Below are 17,140 nucleotides of genomic sequence, written 5' to 3'. Positions count from 1 at the left end.
CTGTCGAATGATGAGTCGAACGCCATACCCTATTCTTATGAGGGTGTCTTTCAGCATCTGTAGGTGTCTGTTGCGATCCTCCACATCTAAGCAAACACTTTGTATAAGGGGGGGCTTCTTTAACGTGTTTAGGATGGAAGCTGGAGAAGCGGAGCATCATGAGGTTATCCGTGGGCGTGCAGTACAGTGAAGTGCTGAGGTGACCGTCCTTGATGGAAATGCATGTTTCCAAGAATGTAACTGATTCTGGACAGCAGTCCATGGTGAGTCTGATGATGGGTTGGAACCTGTTGTTCTCGTCATATAGTTGTTGCAGTGATTTTGCGCCATCCAAAGGAAGAAAATGTCATTGATTTATTTAATGTATAGCATTGGTTGAAGGTCCTGTGCGGTGAAGAGGTCTTGTTCGAACCTGTCATAAAGATGTTGGCATATTGAGGTGCGAATTTGGTCCCCACGGCTATTCCGTGTGTCTGGATGAAGAACTGGTCGTTGAAGGTGAAGACATTGTGGTCCAAGATGTAGAATTGCCTCTGGAAATTGGCAATTGTTGGTGTTGAGTACTGAGACAGTTGCAGCAATGCTGTCGTCGTGGGGGATGCTGGTGTAGAGTGCCGAGACATCCATTGTGATGAGGAGTGTTCACGGTTCAACTGTTCCATGTGTGTTGAGTTTCTGTAAGAAATCCGTAGTGTTGCAACAGAAGTTGGGGGTTCTTTGTACGATGGGTTTCAGGATGCTCTTGCATAGCTGGAGAGGTTCTCACACAGAGTCCCATTGTCTGATATGATGGGACAGCTGGATGTGTTATTCTTGAGTATCTTTGGGAGGCAGTAGAGATCTCCAACGCAGGGAGTACGTGGGATGAGAGCACAGGGGGTGCCCTGAAGGTTTGAATCAAATGTCTTGATTAGTCTGTTGAGTTGGCAGGTGTGTTCTTGGGTTGGATCTGCAGGTAACTGTCTGTAGTGTTCCTGGTTGTTCAGCTGTTGGTACAGTTCTTTGCAGTAATCCGTTCTGTTCAGTATGACGGTGGCTCCTCCTTTGTCTGCTGGTTTGATGACAATGTTGCGGTTGGTCTTGAGAGCACAGATGGCATTTCATTGTGCTTAGGTGACGTTCGGGGCTGATGAATTTGGCATTGACACATCTCCTGATAGTTTGGGCATACATGTCGAGTTGGGGGCAGTGGCCTTCCAGCAAGTCCAATTCGACTCTTACCATTTCGGTTGCTGCACTGCAGAACAAACTGTTGGCTGTTCCGGTTCATTGGCTGTATTATTGGGCACAATCCCAGAGGTGAGGAGAGAGTGACAGCCTTTGACTTCAGGGCAGCATTTGACTGAGTTGGCATCAAGGAGCCCTGGAATAATTGATATCAATGGGAATCAGGGCAAACTCTCCACTGGCTGGTGCATAAAGGACGATAGTTGTGGTGATTGAAGACCAAACATTTCAGCCCAGGGCATGCTGCAGGAGTTCCACTGAATGGTGATCAAGGGACAATCGTTTTCAGCACCTTCATCAATGACCTTCCCTTCATCATAAGATCAGAATCACACCACACAAGTGCCAGGCAATGACCATCTCCAACAAGAGAGAATCTAGCCATCTCCTCTTGACATTCAAAAAATTACCATCACTGAATCCCATTTTATCAACATCCTGGGGTTTATCATTAGCCAGAATCTGATCAGGACCAGCCATATAAAGACAATGGATACAAAAGCAGGTCAAAGAATGGGAATTCTGCAGCTAGTAACTCACCTTCAGACTCCCCAAAGCCTGTTCAACATCTACAAGGCACAAGTCAATAGTGTAATGAGTACTCTCCATTTGCCTGCATGATTGTAGTTCTAAGAACACTCAAGAAGCTTTACACCATTCAACACAAAACAGCCCAACCACCTTCTACAAGAAGCACTGCAGCAACCTGCCAAGGCATCTTTTGACAGCAGCTTCCAAACCTGTGACCTTCAACACCTAGAAGGGAAAAGTCAGCACTCACATAGGAACACCACCATCTACAAGTTCCCCTCCAGGTCACACACTATCCTGGCTTGGAATTATATCACTGTTCCTTCAGTGTCACTGACTCAAAATTATAAAATCAGAACTTGTTGCGCATTCCTTCTGAATGACATGGTGAAACAGCCTGGCAATAAGATTAAATAAAGTTACGACATGATGAACAGTCATAGATTGTATAACATGGCATGAGATGACTCACAGTATCATCATTGATATATGTGCTTGGGAATATTTACCAAAATATAAAATAGCTAGAAATCTCAACTAGATCTATAAATGTCAAATGATGGGATATATTACAGGCACTATGGGTGGGATTCTTCAAAAAAAATCTAAATGTTGAATTTGTGTAAAAATTGGAGTAAATCCTGTTAGTTTTTTCAGCGGAACTTTCAAAATGAATCTGCCGCACTCCGTGTGTCACAGATTGCACCAGAGTGAATTTCATTAGAAATCAATGGGCGGGGCCTATCCCTGCTGGAAAGGCTGCCAGCATAGCCCATATGAAAAGCATATATCATACATGGCATGAGATAATTCTCAACATGCTGGTCAGAGCGGAGAAGGTTGATATTGCAGAGTCATGACTGCACAGGAAAGCTTTGAAGACACTGTGCTTGGATAGTCCTCAAATAAAGAGCTGGTCAGCAAGTGATATCTCATGGTGAAATTGCAGTGCAGAACCTGTCAGTTCACTGAATGGGACCTCATTTTGAGAGGACCAGCAGCGGGTTAGTTCCATCAGAAAAGGTGCGTAACAACGGTGTGGGTCAGATGGATAACAAATGAGGAAAGGTTAAAAAAAACAAATAAAATCAAGAAAATTGAGCTAGCGAAGGTTGTGATTAAATGGTTGGATCTTTGGAAAAGGATGTGAAAATGGCACCTCATTGCAGGTACTATTGGAGGAGTATTGTCTAAACGTCTACAGAATTCTGCAGTTTAAATTGGGATGCAACTAACCTACTTTCCGAATTCAAAATGTTTAAACAGTGTACCGAGTTATGGTTTCTTGATTCAGGTGTGCCTAAACCAGGCAAGAAAGCCATAAAAATTCACTGGGCAATCAGGAATGAAGAGCTGCACAATCTGAACACATCAGGATTTATAGAAGAAGCCAACAAATTCTCAAGATATGGACTACATTGGAAAACTGATTCAGAACCAAGTTAAACTTCCGTATTTATCGATAAGAGTTGGTGTCATCTCTACAACCTGTTGAATCCATAAACCACTTTGTCAGCAGATGCAGCACATAAGGTTTGTATTGATTTTTCAAGCAGAGTTAGCAGATAGAATTGTTGTGTTGCCGATCGCATCCATTCCCATGGAAGCGTTCCAGAAAGATGTGCTAGACAAAGTCAAAGCGTATAGCATCCTAGAACTATTCAAGGATGGAAGTAAGCACAGATTTGAAGTGATTTGCAAAAGAAGCTAATGTGGCGTGAGAAAAAACATTTTCACAACAAATGGTTCATGTCTGGAACACAGTGGCTAGAAATGTGGTGGAGGCAGATTCATTTGAGGCATTCAGGAGGACATTAGATGATTACTTGAATAGAGACAATGTGCAGGGTTACAGGGAAAAGGCAGAGGAATATCACTAAGCATGATGCTCACTTGGAGATCCGGTGCAGACACCAAATGGCCTCATTCTGTACCGTAACAATTCTGTGCTTCTTACAAATATACTTGAAAAATAGGAGCAGGAAGAGGCAATCTGGCCCTTCGAGCCTGCTCTACCACTCATTATAATCATGGCTTATCATCCAACTTAGTAGCCTGATCCCACCTTCCACACCCCATATTCTTTGATCCCCTTTTGCCTCAAGTGCTATATCTAACTACTTCTAGAAAATATTCAGTGTTTTGGCCTCAGCTATTTTCTGTGGCAATGAATTCCATAGGTTGACCACTCTCTGGATGAAGAAATTTCTCCTTCCGCCCTGTAAACGCTTTGCGCTATATCCTCACTCTGTGACCTCTGGTTCTGAACACCCCCACTATCAGGAATGTCCTTATTGCATCGACCTGTCTGGTTATGTTCGAATTTTATAGGTTTCTATGAGATGCCTCTGAACTCCAGCAAATACAATCCTAACCAACTCAATCTCTCATCATACGTCAGTCCTGCTATCCCAGGAATCAATGTGGTAAACCTTCCCTGCACTGTCTCTGGAGCAAACATCCTTCCTCAGATGAGGAGACCAAAACTACACACAATATTCCAAGTGTGTCTTACCAAAGTCCTGCATCATTGCATCAAGACACCCCTGCTCCTGGACTCAAATCCCCTTGCTATGAAGACCAATTTACCATTTGCCTTTTTTACTGTCTGCTGCACCTGCATTCTTACCTTCAGTGACTGATGTATGAGGACACCCAGATCGTACTGCACGTTCCCCTCCCTTAGTTTGTGGCCATTCACATAGTGATCTGCCTTTCTGTATTTGCTGCCAAAGTGGATAGCCTCACATTTATCCAAATGATATTGCATATGCCAATCATTTGCCCACTCACTCAACATGTCCAAATCACAATGAACGATCTGGGCATCCTCCTCATAGCTCACCCTCCCCACCAGCTTTGTATCATCTGTAAATTTCAAAATATTATATTTAGTTTCCTCATCTAATGAATGATTCAATGAAGGACACAGCAATCCTCACAGGCCAACAAAGCTTACAGGTCTCAAGAACAGCCCTAATTTCTGATGTACTCACTACAACATTTAAACCTAGCAAGGCAAATGGAAACTGTGGCCTTCTGCATGCACCAAGGAAATGCCTAGCTTTCCAGCAAAGCATGTGGCAAAAAGGATCATCAGGAATGGCAGTGCATTAGAGTAAAGGTTGACGCATCTATAAAGAGCTGTGCACTGTCTGAAATTGACTGTACACAACCTGTACCTTCAAATAATAAGAATGACAATCTGGTATTCCCTCAAAAAATATACAGTAAGTGACTGACAAACCAAAACATGACGATAATGTGCATCACGAGCAGTCTCATGAAGAACACAGAAGCTGTTCCACCATCCAAAGAGTTTGCCAGGGTTCAAATTATCTGCCCAAACAAAGTTAGTAACTAATCATTCTTTGCCAAGTACCAACATACTGCTCCTGCACATTCTAAAAGAGATGTATCCATAAACAAGGAATCCACAGTGAAACCTACTGCTGCTGAACTTTCAGCATAGAGTTGTTTAAGGAATAGCCAATGCAGTGTTATTAGGGAAACTGGGAACAAAAAAAATGAGGAGGTCATTAACCATGCCACCCAAATCCAGAGAACAAATGGGACAAAAAGAATTTGGTCAGTTTTTACTAAAATTTACTTCATGAATCTGGGGTCTAGTAATGCACTGGTTATAATACTGAATGAGAAATACAGGGCTCTATAATAATAACGCTTGAGAATAAGATTTCAAATCCTACCATGATGGCTTGAGAATTTAAGCACAGTTTCGTTTTATAAAAAGCTGGAAATGGACAGCTGTAATCAGTAAGTGATCATGATGTGAACATAAAGAATTGTAAGCATTCAAATAGTTCCTTCAAGGAATGAAATCTGCTATCCTTACTCAGTTGACCTATTTATCATTCCAGTCCTGCACAGTATGGTTGAGTCTCAAAGGCTGCCTGAAGTGACGGTTGTAGCAAACCATGACTCCACAGTTCAAATAGGCTCCCTACTGTCTTCTTAGGGAAACTGAAGATGAATTATAAATCTTCCCAGCAAAGCCTACATCCTGAGAATCAGTGGTCAACATTCTTTTCCTGGAGATTCTTCTCAGGGGACACTGTTGATTTCTGAGCTACTTTTTGCTAATAGTCACTTTCATTTTCACTAACTCTTTTATTTGATAATGCAGTCATATAGTACATTGCTGTCTGCAGTGACCTTGCCTGCCAATGATTGGGGGATTGGGGAGGGAGAGAAGTGCCGACTCTGACTAGAGGTGGAGAGGGGGGCTGTTGAGACCTTTGTGATGGACTGGGAGGTAGCTTACTCAGATTATGATTGGGATTCCCTTTAAAGTTGGGGTCCTGATCTCTATGCAGCTGGGTCTTCCTGCATGTTGAGGCCCTGCCCCTGAAACTTCCAGACCTCAATGATGGACTGGGGAGGAAGGAGTTTACTCAGATTATGATTGGGGCATCCTTTAAAGATGGCACCCTGATCTCTGTGCAGCTGAGTTTTTTCAGCATGTTGAAAAAGAGGCGAAAAGTTTGGGGCAAGTGGGAGTTAAAAGCTATTGCAAAGTCACTTGAGATGACATCCAAGCCTGCTAGTTGCTGCCACCTGTCTCAACAAATGCATGACAGTGACTTCCCTGGCTATGTGTATTCTTTGAAACAGCAGGAATGGATGGTGTATGGAATCAGTAGGGGAGGGGCTGATGATCTGGGGGTGGGGGTTAAAGTGGGGTAGGAGGTGGCCAAGATTTGGGGGAGAGGATAGAGAAGTGATGAATCATATTGGAGGTGGGGGTGGGGGCCGATCTCCAGACTTCAATGGTGGGGGAAACGTTTACTCAGGTCGAGATGGCGCCCTGATCTCTGTGCAGCTGGGTTTGATGGCACGAATCAGACCACATTGATTTTTTTTTGACAGAACTTTGTAAGATCTGCAGAGAAAACCAACCAGTTTCTCTGGAAAGAAACATACCGGTTTTCTCGCCGGAAACAACACTTTGCCATTTTTGGGGAAAATTCTGCCCATATTTTCAATTATAGGTTGTGTCCCATTTTCACTTTGTGAGGCCATTATTCTGTTTTCTGCAATCTGATGGATTTTTGTTAACTTTTCACGTTATGACATCATCCATTGTTACAGCTTCTGTTCCAAAAGCTTGCAACTTCCCAGTTTTTTAAAATTCCATTGTTAGGATATAAGAAATCCAATTTTATTAAAAAGCAGCACCCTATGTTTTTCTCAGCACCATGCTATGAACTTATCACTGGCATAATACATCCTCTCATTTACGAAGATCAAGTGCGAAAGGTATTAATAATGATTAGTAACAATTTAATTGTATATTTTAAGTTTCATCAGACAGGAGAGAACCATGTAGATGAGCCAAAAATAAGGCATTCCATAAGGTAGTTCAAAAGTTACTCAAGATGATGATACAAAGATTGGAGGTGTAGTGGACAGTGAGGAAGGTTTTCAAAGCTTGCAGAGGGATTTGGACCAACTAGAAAAATGGGCTGAAAAATGGCAAATGGAATTTAATGCAGACAAGTGTGAGGTATTGCACTTTGGAAGGACAAGCCAAAGTAGAACGTACAGGGTAAATGGTAGGACTCTGAAGACTGCAGTTGAACAGAGGGATCTGGGAATACAGGTACAGAATTCCCTAAAAGTGGCATCACAGGTGGATAGGGTCGTAAAGAGTGCTTTTGGTACATTGGCCTTTATAAATTGGAGTATTGAGTATAAAAGTGGAGTGTTATGGTAAGGCATATGTATAAGGCATTGGTGAGACCGAATTTAGACTATTGTGTACAGTTTTGGTCACCTAGTTACAGGAAGGATGTAAATAAGGTTGAAAGAGTGCAGAGGAGGTTCACAAGGATGTTGCCAGGACTTGAGAAGCTGAGTTACAGAGAGAGATTGAATAGGTTAGGACTTTATTCCCTGGAGCGTAGAAGAATGAGAGGACATTTGATAGAGGTATACAAGATTTTGATGGGTATAGATAGAGTGAATGCAAGCAGGCTATTTTCACTGAGGCTAGAGGAGAAAAAAACCAGAGGGCATGGGTTAAGGGTGAAAGGAGAAGAGTTTAAAGGGAATATTAGGGGGGGGATTCTTCACGCAGAGAGTGGTGGGAGTGTGGAATGGGCTGCTGGATAAAGTGGTAAATGCGGGGTCACTTTTAACATTTAAGAAAAACTTGGACGAGTTCATGGATGAGAGGGGTGTGGAGGGATATGGTCCAAGTGCAGGTCAGTGGGACTAGGCAAAAAATGGTTCAGCACTGACAAGAAGGGCCAAAAGGCCTGTTTCTGAGCTGTAATTTTCTATGGTTCTATGCTTCTAAGAATGTCATACTTTCATCTGTAATCTTTCTCATCATAGTGATGATCTGGCGTTCCAAGTCAGGGGATGTATTTTTAATAAAGATATATGACATAGTATTCAATGGTTGCCCTTAAAAATGGTCATTCCTATTTTGATGAACTGACAAATTATTAATGACAAATTAGATTCATGATCAAGTTCATTTAGAGGACAAATTCAAAGCAAGCAGTAGTATAAATACTGTGTTTTTTTATTGATTCATGAGACATGGGTGTCACTGGCTGGCCAGCATTTATTGCCCATCCCTATTTGCTTGAGGGCATTTTAAGAGTCAACCACATTGCTGTTGCTCTGGAGTCACATGTAAACCAGGCCATGGTTTTCTTCCCTAAAGGACATTGGTAAACCAGATGGGTTTTTTCGACAATCGATAATGGTTTCACGGTCATCATTACATTCTTAATTCCAGATTATTTCTTACTGAATTCAAATTCCGCCAGCTGCTGAGATGCGATTTAAACCTGGGTCCCCAGAACATTAGCTGAGTTTCTGGATTAATAGCCTTGCGATAATACCACTAGACCGTCACCTCCCCAAAGGCCATTCCACTTTAGGTATAATCTAAACCTATGCTGTCTTTTACCTTGACTTTGTAAAACTCCTTTACTTCTGGTTTAATGGAATCAAAATCTCCACTGATGAAATGAGGCAGAAATCTAGAAGAAAAGACAACAGAAACAATGACTTAACATGGGCAAACAGTTCTCTTCCACAAAGCTTAATTCAAAGTGACAGATCTGTGGGGAACTAGAATTTTGCACTTGTATTTCTGCTCTATTCAACAAATCTAAAATGTGACCGGGCACCTAAATGATTAAAGTGACATTTTCTTCAGACATTGAAGGCAAAATTACACAAACAAGACATTTTTTGACATTTAATATGAAATAAAACTTTCCTAGGACTGCTGTGAGCTAGACAGAGGTTAGGAATTGTAATTTTAAATTTAAATTAAAGTGTCCTTTAGCATTAATATGAAATAGAGAACATTTCCTCATAGAATCCCTACAGTGCAGGAGGAGGCCATTCGGCCCATCAAGCCTACACTGACTACAATCCCACCCAGGCCCTATCCCTGCAACCCCAAGTATTTTACCCACTAATCCCCCTGACACTAAGGGGCAAGTTAGTAAGGGCAATCAACCTAACCTGTGCATCTTTGGAGTGTGGGGAGAAATGTGCATACTCCACAGACAGTGACCCAAGCAGGAAATTGAACCTGGGTCCCTGGTGCTGAAAGACAGCAGTGCTAACCACAATGCCACCTCGTCTATCAAGTTGCATTGTAAATTTTAAGAATTACAATACAATCCACTGCCACTTGGTGCAATTTGAAAGACTTGCTGAAATAGATACATTGTCTCGAGCAGTTCAACACAAATATTTTAACATTCAGAATTCATTATTTTTTCAGTAAATAAATACCCAGCGAGCTTTTTAAAAGCGGTACAAAGAGGAAATTTGTAAGATTGTTATGTTTTGAGTCTATCTCTTTCCTTTAAGGTAAAAATGAAGGAATTAAGAGTGCGACCTGTTCTGAATTCTGCAAGCTTGGGTATTTTGGTTGTTAAAGCAGAATTTTTTCCCAATTATTTATTGGGAAGGTGGGGCCATTGCTTTCAGTCCCCATTCCAAATTCTGTTTCCTAACTATTGGCTCCATCTCTCCCCCTGGCAATAGTCTGAGATTAAGTCAGTGTGGCCACAATCTTGGTGTCAACATTTGACCTTGAGATAAGCTTCCAGACACATACTTATGCCATCACTAAGGCTGTTTCTGCAGCATCACCTAACTTCACCCTGAATTAGCTCTGCTGCTGAAACAGCTCATTTATTATGGAGGCATGGCGGCACAGTGGTTAGCACTGTTGCTTGATAATGCCAGGAACTTGGGTTCGATTTCCAGCTTGGGTCACTGTCTGTGTGGAGTTTGCACATTCTCCCCCTGTCTGCATGGTTTTCCTCTGGGTGTTCCGGTTTCCTCCTACACTCCAAAGACGTGCGAGTTAAGTGGATTGGCCATGATAAATTGTCCATTAAAGTCAGGGGGACTAGCAGGGTTACAGGGATAGGGTCTGGGTGGGATTGTTGTCAGTACAAGCTCAATAGGCCAAATGACCTCCTTCTGCATTGCAGGGATTCTATGCCTTTTTTTTAGACTTGACAATTCCAATGTATGACTAGCTGATCTCTGAAATTCCACCCTCCACAAACTTGAGGTCATCCAAACATCTGCTGCTCATCTTAACTTGAAGTAAGGCTGGCGTACTCTAATCCTTGTACTCACTAAAGTAAATTGTTTCCTAAGCGAGCTTAAATGAGCCATATTACAAGCACAACTAATTATCTTAAGGATTTTTTCAGCAAGTGTCACCCAGTCACAGAAACACACCTAGCTGTACAGGCTTCGCATATTTTCAATATGTCAATGATGTGTTTATGATCTTTGACTTTGCTGCTACAAGTAAGGAGTTCCTTACACACTTTACTCAACCTGTGCTCAAATTCACATTTGAGATGGAGCACTCCAATAAGCCTGCTTTCTTCGGAAAGCTAGTTCAGAAATTCACAAAACCACTTCTGTTTACTGAAAGCCTACATTCACCAGTCAATATTTGCCTTGGAATTCGTATAACTCCATTTGCTATAAAGGTTAGCCTTATCAGCGATTTTGTAAACAGGACACTAGCCATTTGCTCAACATATCAGCTTAATGTAGAAATAGATGTCAGCAATATGAACCTAACTCTGTTAAATTACTGAAAAGCAGATACGGCGTATTATACATAAAAATGTTAAACTACGGAGTTTTACAGCAACGTTCTTAGTGAGATGACATTTATCAACTAGCCTTCTAATGTTGCTGTCACATTTTAGATACCAGGTCATAATTTACTGTGAAAATAATGGCAAAACACATGGCAACACCATTATTTATACACAAAACAATTTCTGGTAAGGTGTAGATGCATGGTTGAATGCAAAAACCCAAACAGTGTTTTTCTGAGTTGACCTGCTCTGCCTATTAGCTACACAAGAATGGCACCTTGCTGTCAGCTGCACCACTGAATGAAGCAAAGTTCCTGTATATGTGCAGTAGATACAAAATAAACTTACCACAGACAGTTAAGTCTCATCCATTTCAGTCTAAATACCTGCTTAATGACACAAAGTGTTAATTGCCATTAGGCAGCCTCTCAGAAAATGAAACAAGTGCAGAATCTCATTCCTTCAGGTGTTAATTGTTGTTGCAACTTTTAAAAATGTAAAATTCTAAATCAAAACTGGCTTGGACTTTTCCTTGCTGTCTTTTTTTCTCCCTCTCTTAATCCTTCCATACCATTCCGTGGATAGGTTTATGGATGAAAAGGGATTGGTTTGTTAGAGGGTCATTGTTTTTTAACTGGTCGGCGCAACATCGTGGGCCGAAGGGCCTGTTCTGCGCTGTAATGTTCTATGTTCTATACTTATATTTTGTTATTCTTTCATGGGTATCCCTGGCTGGGCCAGCATTTATTGCCCATCCCTAATTGTCCTTAAGGGGGCACTTTTAACAGCATCTACATTGCTGTGGATCTGGAGTCACATGTAGGCCAGACCAGGTAAGGATGGCAGATTTTCTTTCCTAAAGGACATTAGTGAACTAGGTGGGTTTTTTTCAACAATCAACAATGGCTTCATGGTCATCATTTGACTTTTCATTCTAGATTTTTATTCAATTCAAATTCTACCATCTGCTGTGGTGGGACTCAAACATGAGTTCCCAGAGGTGTCTGGAACACTAGTCCAGTGACAATACAATTTCATCTCAGCCTCTCCTAAGATAAAGCAAATGCTCAAGAAACTTATGGATAATATCTTAAAGGCAAAAAACAACAATAGTGTATTCTGGAAGAAACTGTTCTTAACAATAAATTTATTTGAGCGATGTAAATCCCAAGTTCTGGAATTCCTTCCCAAAACTTTTTGTCACTTTCTCCTTAAAACCTGCCTCTTTGCACAAGCATCTATATCTCTTGCTGAAGTTTGGTGCTAACTTTTGCTGGATAACACAGTGAAGTACCTGAGAAATCTTTACCACGTTAAAGATATAATATAAACATAAGTTATTGTTGCTGTTGTTGAATATAGAACTAAAACAAACATTAGTTGCTGAAGAACTTTTCTTCCATTGGTGCAGCTAAAATTAATTTGCTGATAATAAGTTTTTTCCTTGGGGTTAATTTTCTCATAAAAACAATGACCGATTTTTAAAGAGAGGTTTCACAGTTGAAATACTGGGTCAAACATACCATAAGACTTAATGGATTCCTTCTTCACTATTTCCTACTCTTCATATGGTGACATTTAACTTATGGCTAAAATTGATAGGAGGTTAGATAATCATGAAGTTGGCAAACATACGATGCAGAATTAATTTTGCATTCTGATTCAGTTTTCAAAGAACTCCCATTTCTGGAATTCCTTGCCAAAATCTCTCTGCCTCTCCTGCCTTAAAACCTGCCTCTTTGAACAAGCTTTTTGTCCATCTGTCCTGTTATCTCCCAATGAGGCCTGGTGCCATTGATGTGCCTACAGCTTCATGTACAGGACATAACTGGGCAATTTTCTACCTTGTTGAGTAGGTGCCTGTGTTGATAGCTGTACTGGAGCAGCGTGACTGGGGATGCAGCAAGTTCTGGGGCACAAGTCTAAAGTATTATTGCTAGAATATTGCTAGTGCCCATTGCCTTTGCAGTATTCTCTAAAGTTGTTTCCAGCAAGCCTAAATGAGTCATGTTACAAGCACAACTGTTTCTTCAGCCATTTCTTGATATCATGTGGAGTGAATCCAATTGGCTGGACAGTGATATCTGTGATGCTGGGGATCTCTGGACGAGGCCAAGATGGATCATCCACTCAGGACTTCTGGCAGAAGACTGTTGCGAATGCTTCAGTCTTATCTTTTGTACAGATGCGCTGGGCGCTCCTTCATCATTGAGGACGGGGATATTTATGGCATCTCCTCTTCCAGTAAGTTGTTTAATTGTCCATCACCATTCATAACTGGATGTGACAGAACTGCAGAGCTTAGATCTGATCTGTTGGTTTTGGCATCGCTTAGCGCCTGTGCTGTTTGGCACACAAATAATCCTTTGTTGTAGCTTCATCGGGCTGACACCTCATTTTTAGGCATGCCTGATGTTGCTCCTGGCATGCCTTCTGCACTCTTCATTGAACCAGAGTTGATCTCCTGGTTTGGTGGTAATGGGAGAATGGGAAATGTGTCAGGCCGTGAAGTTACAAATTGTAGCTGAGTACAAATCTCTTGCTGCTTATGGCTTATAGCGCCTCTTTGATATCAAGTCTTGAGTTACTAGATCTGTCCCATTTACCATGGTGGTAGTGCCACACAGTACAATGGAGGATATGAAAACAAGGACTCCAAAAGGGCTGTGCAGTGGTCACTCCTACTGAAACTGCCATCAGCAGATGCATCTGTGGCGGGCAGTTTATTTTAGTAGTGAAAATGCCTTAGGCACCACACTCTGGCACCTGTATGGGTGCACTGAGAGAGAATTCAGCGTGCCCGAACCACCTAACCAGCATGTCTGTGGGAAGAAACTGGAACACCCGAAGGAAACCCTCACAGATACGTGGAGAATGGGCAAAATCCGCAGACAGTGATCCAAACTGGGAATTAAACCCCCCTTGCACTGTGAGGCAGCAATGCGAACCACTGTGCCACAGCTGGTGAGAATGAGATCAAATGTTTTTCCCTCTTGTTGGTTCCCTCACCATCTGCCGCAATCTCATCCCAGCAGTTATGGCCTTAACAACCTGACCAGCTTAGTCTGTGGTGGTACTACAAAGTCACACTTTGTGAAGATTCGCCCCTCTCCTCCAAGTATATTGTGCGTCCTTCTCACCCTCATTTACAGTTACTGCACTCAGTGCTTCCTTCAAGTGGTATTCAACATGGAGAAGTACTGATTGATTAGTTGAGGGGAGGAGGGCTGGGGGGGGAGAGGGGGGGTGGGGATGGTACATGGTAATCAGCATGAGGTATTTGACCTGGTGTCATGAGACTTCATGGGGTCCAGAGTTGATGCTGAGGACAACCAGGGCAACTCCCTCCCAACTGTATACCGCTGTATCGCCTGCTGCCACCTCTGCTGGGTCTGTATTGCCGGTGGGACAGGCATACCCAGGAATAGTGAGGTCAGATATTATCTGTAAGGTATGATTCTGTGAATGATGTCAGGTTGTTGTGAGATTTTGGCAAAAGCCCCCAGATATTGGTAAGGAGGGCTTTGCAGGCTTTGCTGTTTCCAGTGACTAGGTCAATACCAAGTGGTCCATCTGTTTCATTTCTTTTCAACTTCTTCAAAAGGAACAAATACAACAGAGAAGCTTGCTAGGCCTTCAAGAGTTAATCACATGATATAGGTCTGAAATCATACGTAGACCAGGCCAGGTAAGGAAGGACATTAGGAAACCGGATGGATTTTTACGTCAATCAACACTGGTTTCATGGTCATCAGTGGACTTTTAATTCCAGATATTTTTTCAATACAAATTTCACCATCTGTCATGGTAGGATTCAAATCTGGGTTCCCAAGGGATCCCTGGGACACTAGTCCATTGATAATTGATTCATGATCATCATTAGACTTCTCATTCCAGATGTTTTATTGCATTTTAATTCCATCATCTGCCATGGTAGCATTTGAACCCACGTCCGCTGAACCTTATCACAGATCCCTGGATTACTTATCAAGTGACAATAACAGTGCACCACCACTCCCCTAGCAGCATGAAAAAGGAGAGAAAGAGAAAAGATTGCGCCACATATTCCAGAGCTGAGGACCTGTACAGCTTAAAATTAATTTATTCTTAATTAACAGTTTCTTCAAGGATGATTATTTCTTATTTCTTTTCAATAATGCTATTCTACAACTATTGCACAGTACTTGCCCAACAGTATAGTCACTTTTGCAAATGTTACCATTGTAATAGACTATTTTAAAGATAGAAGGAACAACTGCATAGTATATAACTATAAATCTATATAGTTTCAAAAAGGCTGATGTTAAAAAATTACAAGTGGCAGGTTCAATCTTATTCCCAGTGAGGTAATATATTTCTGCACAAAACTGACCAAAAGTTAGACTTATATACTATAGATAAATTATATCATAGTTAAGTAATAATTTCATGTCTCACTGAGATACTATCAAATTAATGCAGAGAATGTTCATCATCTCCTCATCCTGAACCATATTCTATGGTAGGTTATGTCTATGTTCATGCTATAGACTTTCTAAACTCAAGTCACACAACAGTGCCTCCAGCACTGCTCCTGGTCCAGGGCCTACTGCAGTCCAATCAGTGCTGCCAGTCTCTGATAGTCAGACAGCTCTTGAAGGTGGGGCATCTTGCCTTAAGAGATACAAAAGCCAGACTGTAGGCAACCAAAGTCGGACAATCAACAAATTCCCCTTTGGATAGCCTATAAATACACTGGTATACATTTGTAAAGAAATATAAGATACTATTAAGTAATTTTTTCCAACATTATTTAACATTGTTAATATTACAACAAGGTGTGAAACATAATTTTTATCCCAAACCTTGCACGAAATATAGTTCACTCAATTTCTTTGCTTTTAAGTTTTCAGGTCATAAATCATGTTTATTTACCCAAATAATTCTGGCCAATAACATCACATGATGAATAATCCTTTCCTTTTTTGGCAACTGTTATGATCCCAGTTGGTGTCACGACTAGAATCCTGGATCAAAAGACTGTAACCTTTACTTTTTTTTGGATGAACAATTAGCTTTTAACAACAGAAAAAAGATATTTAATATGATAAGTTTGACTACAACACAATACTGCTTCACTTCAATTTATCTTCACAAATGTACATAGGGTTTAAGGACAATACAGATTACAAAATTGATCTTGTGCTATCATGTTCTCAGTAAATACACAGTCTCTGTAAACCACCAGGCTACTGTGGTCAGACACACTCTACTCTGAAACTACACCCAATTGAATTTCTGTGGATTTTCCCTCAAATCCACTGTGCTCCCTAACACCCCCCAAGATGATTATCACACAAATGTTTCCAAAGTCCACTCTCAAAACAACTTACGATCTTTTTCCAAACAACATTTTCTTTCAGTTGTTTTCAGCAATAATCCACTTATAGGATTTCCAATGCTTCTTTCATTATCCCTTTAACTTGAATTGCTGTGTATATTCAGACTTCCACACAAACTCTCGAGTACCCAGCCACCAATAGAACAGTGCTGCTTTCCAGGCTGTACTAAGATCACCAACCTTAGGATTGCTTCAAATATCTGGGTTCCCTCAAGCCAACTTCACCAGATTTTCATTTCTCAGCTTTGTCTTTTATTCCCTGGTTTCTGGAACTTATTGTTTTTCAGTTATAGGGACTTGTTCTCAATTGTTCTACCTCTGATAGGGCTGCCTTCTCTCTCACCTCTTAGCTCAATTGCCTTGAGTTTCAATTAAAACTAAACACAAAATATCTTCCTAACCTAAAGGTGGCCCTTGGTTGTTAAGCAACAGTTCAGTCTTTCTTTAAGCTTGTTTATTTTTCACATTGTAAAGTCTCAAATCACAGTGCAGATGCAGTTTGAAATTAAGCTAAACTGCATCCCCCGCTCCCTGGTCCACAGGCAAACACTTTCGTTTAACGTGAATTTAGCTGAAGTTTTACTTTTTTTTTTACACAGAAACACTAAATTAAAGTCACTTAAAATCTATACCTTATTTCTAAAAACCAACAATTATCAAATATAGGTTACTTGAAACTACCTTCTTGACAGGATACATGAGTTAATCAATATTGTGGAAGTCACCAGGTTGTATGAACTGACAACGGGAGGCTAACAACAATTAGGATTTACCCAGGCCATCTCTCCTGCTCTATCCGTGTAAACCTGAACATTTACCATGGCTAATCCATTTAACCTCCACATCTTGGGGCACTAAGAGACAACTTAGC

At 41.2% G+C, this 17,140-nt stretch overlaps 1 protein-coding gene across 11 annotated transcripts in view; it reads right to left on the bottom strand.

Moving 5' to 3' along the window:
• The window catches only part of tpk1 (thiamin pyrophosphokinase 1), a 360,013-nt gene that overhangs the window by 170,131 nt on the left and 172,742 nt on the right, over nt 1-17,140 (bottom strand). For all 11 annotated transcript variants that reach the window (XM_080209334.1, XM_080209377.1, XM_080209387.1 and 8 more), the window contains one exon: nt 8,705-8,777. In XM_080209334.1, coding sequence (XP_080065460.1) covers nt 8,705-8,777 — 73 coding nt within the window. The remainder of the gene's footprint in view (nt 1-8,704; nt 8,778-17,140) is intronic.

The sequence above is a fragment of the Carcharhinus amblyrhynchos genome, chromosome 2 (genome assembly GCF_965287045.1).
Source record: "Carcharhinus amblyrhynchos chromosome 2, sCarAmb.v2.hapA, whole genome shotgun sequence".
Classification (NCBI taxonomy): domain Eukaryota; kingdom Metazoa; phylum Chordata; class Chondrichthyes; order Carcharhiniformes; family Carcharhinidae; genus Carcharhinus; species Carcharhinus amblyrhynchos.
This window is presented reverse-complemented; position numbering and strand designations above follow the sequence as displayed.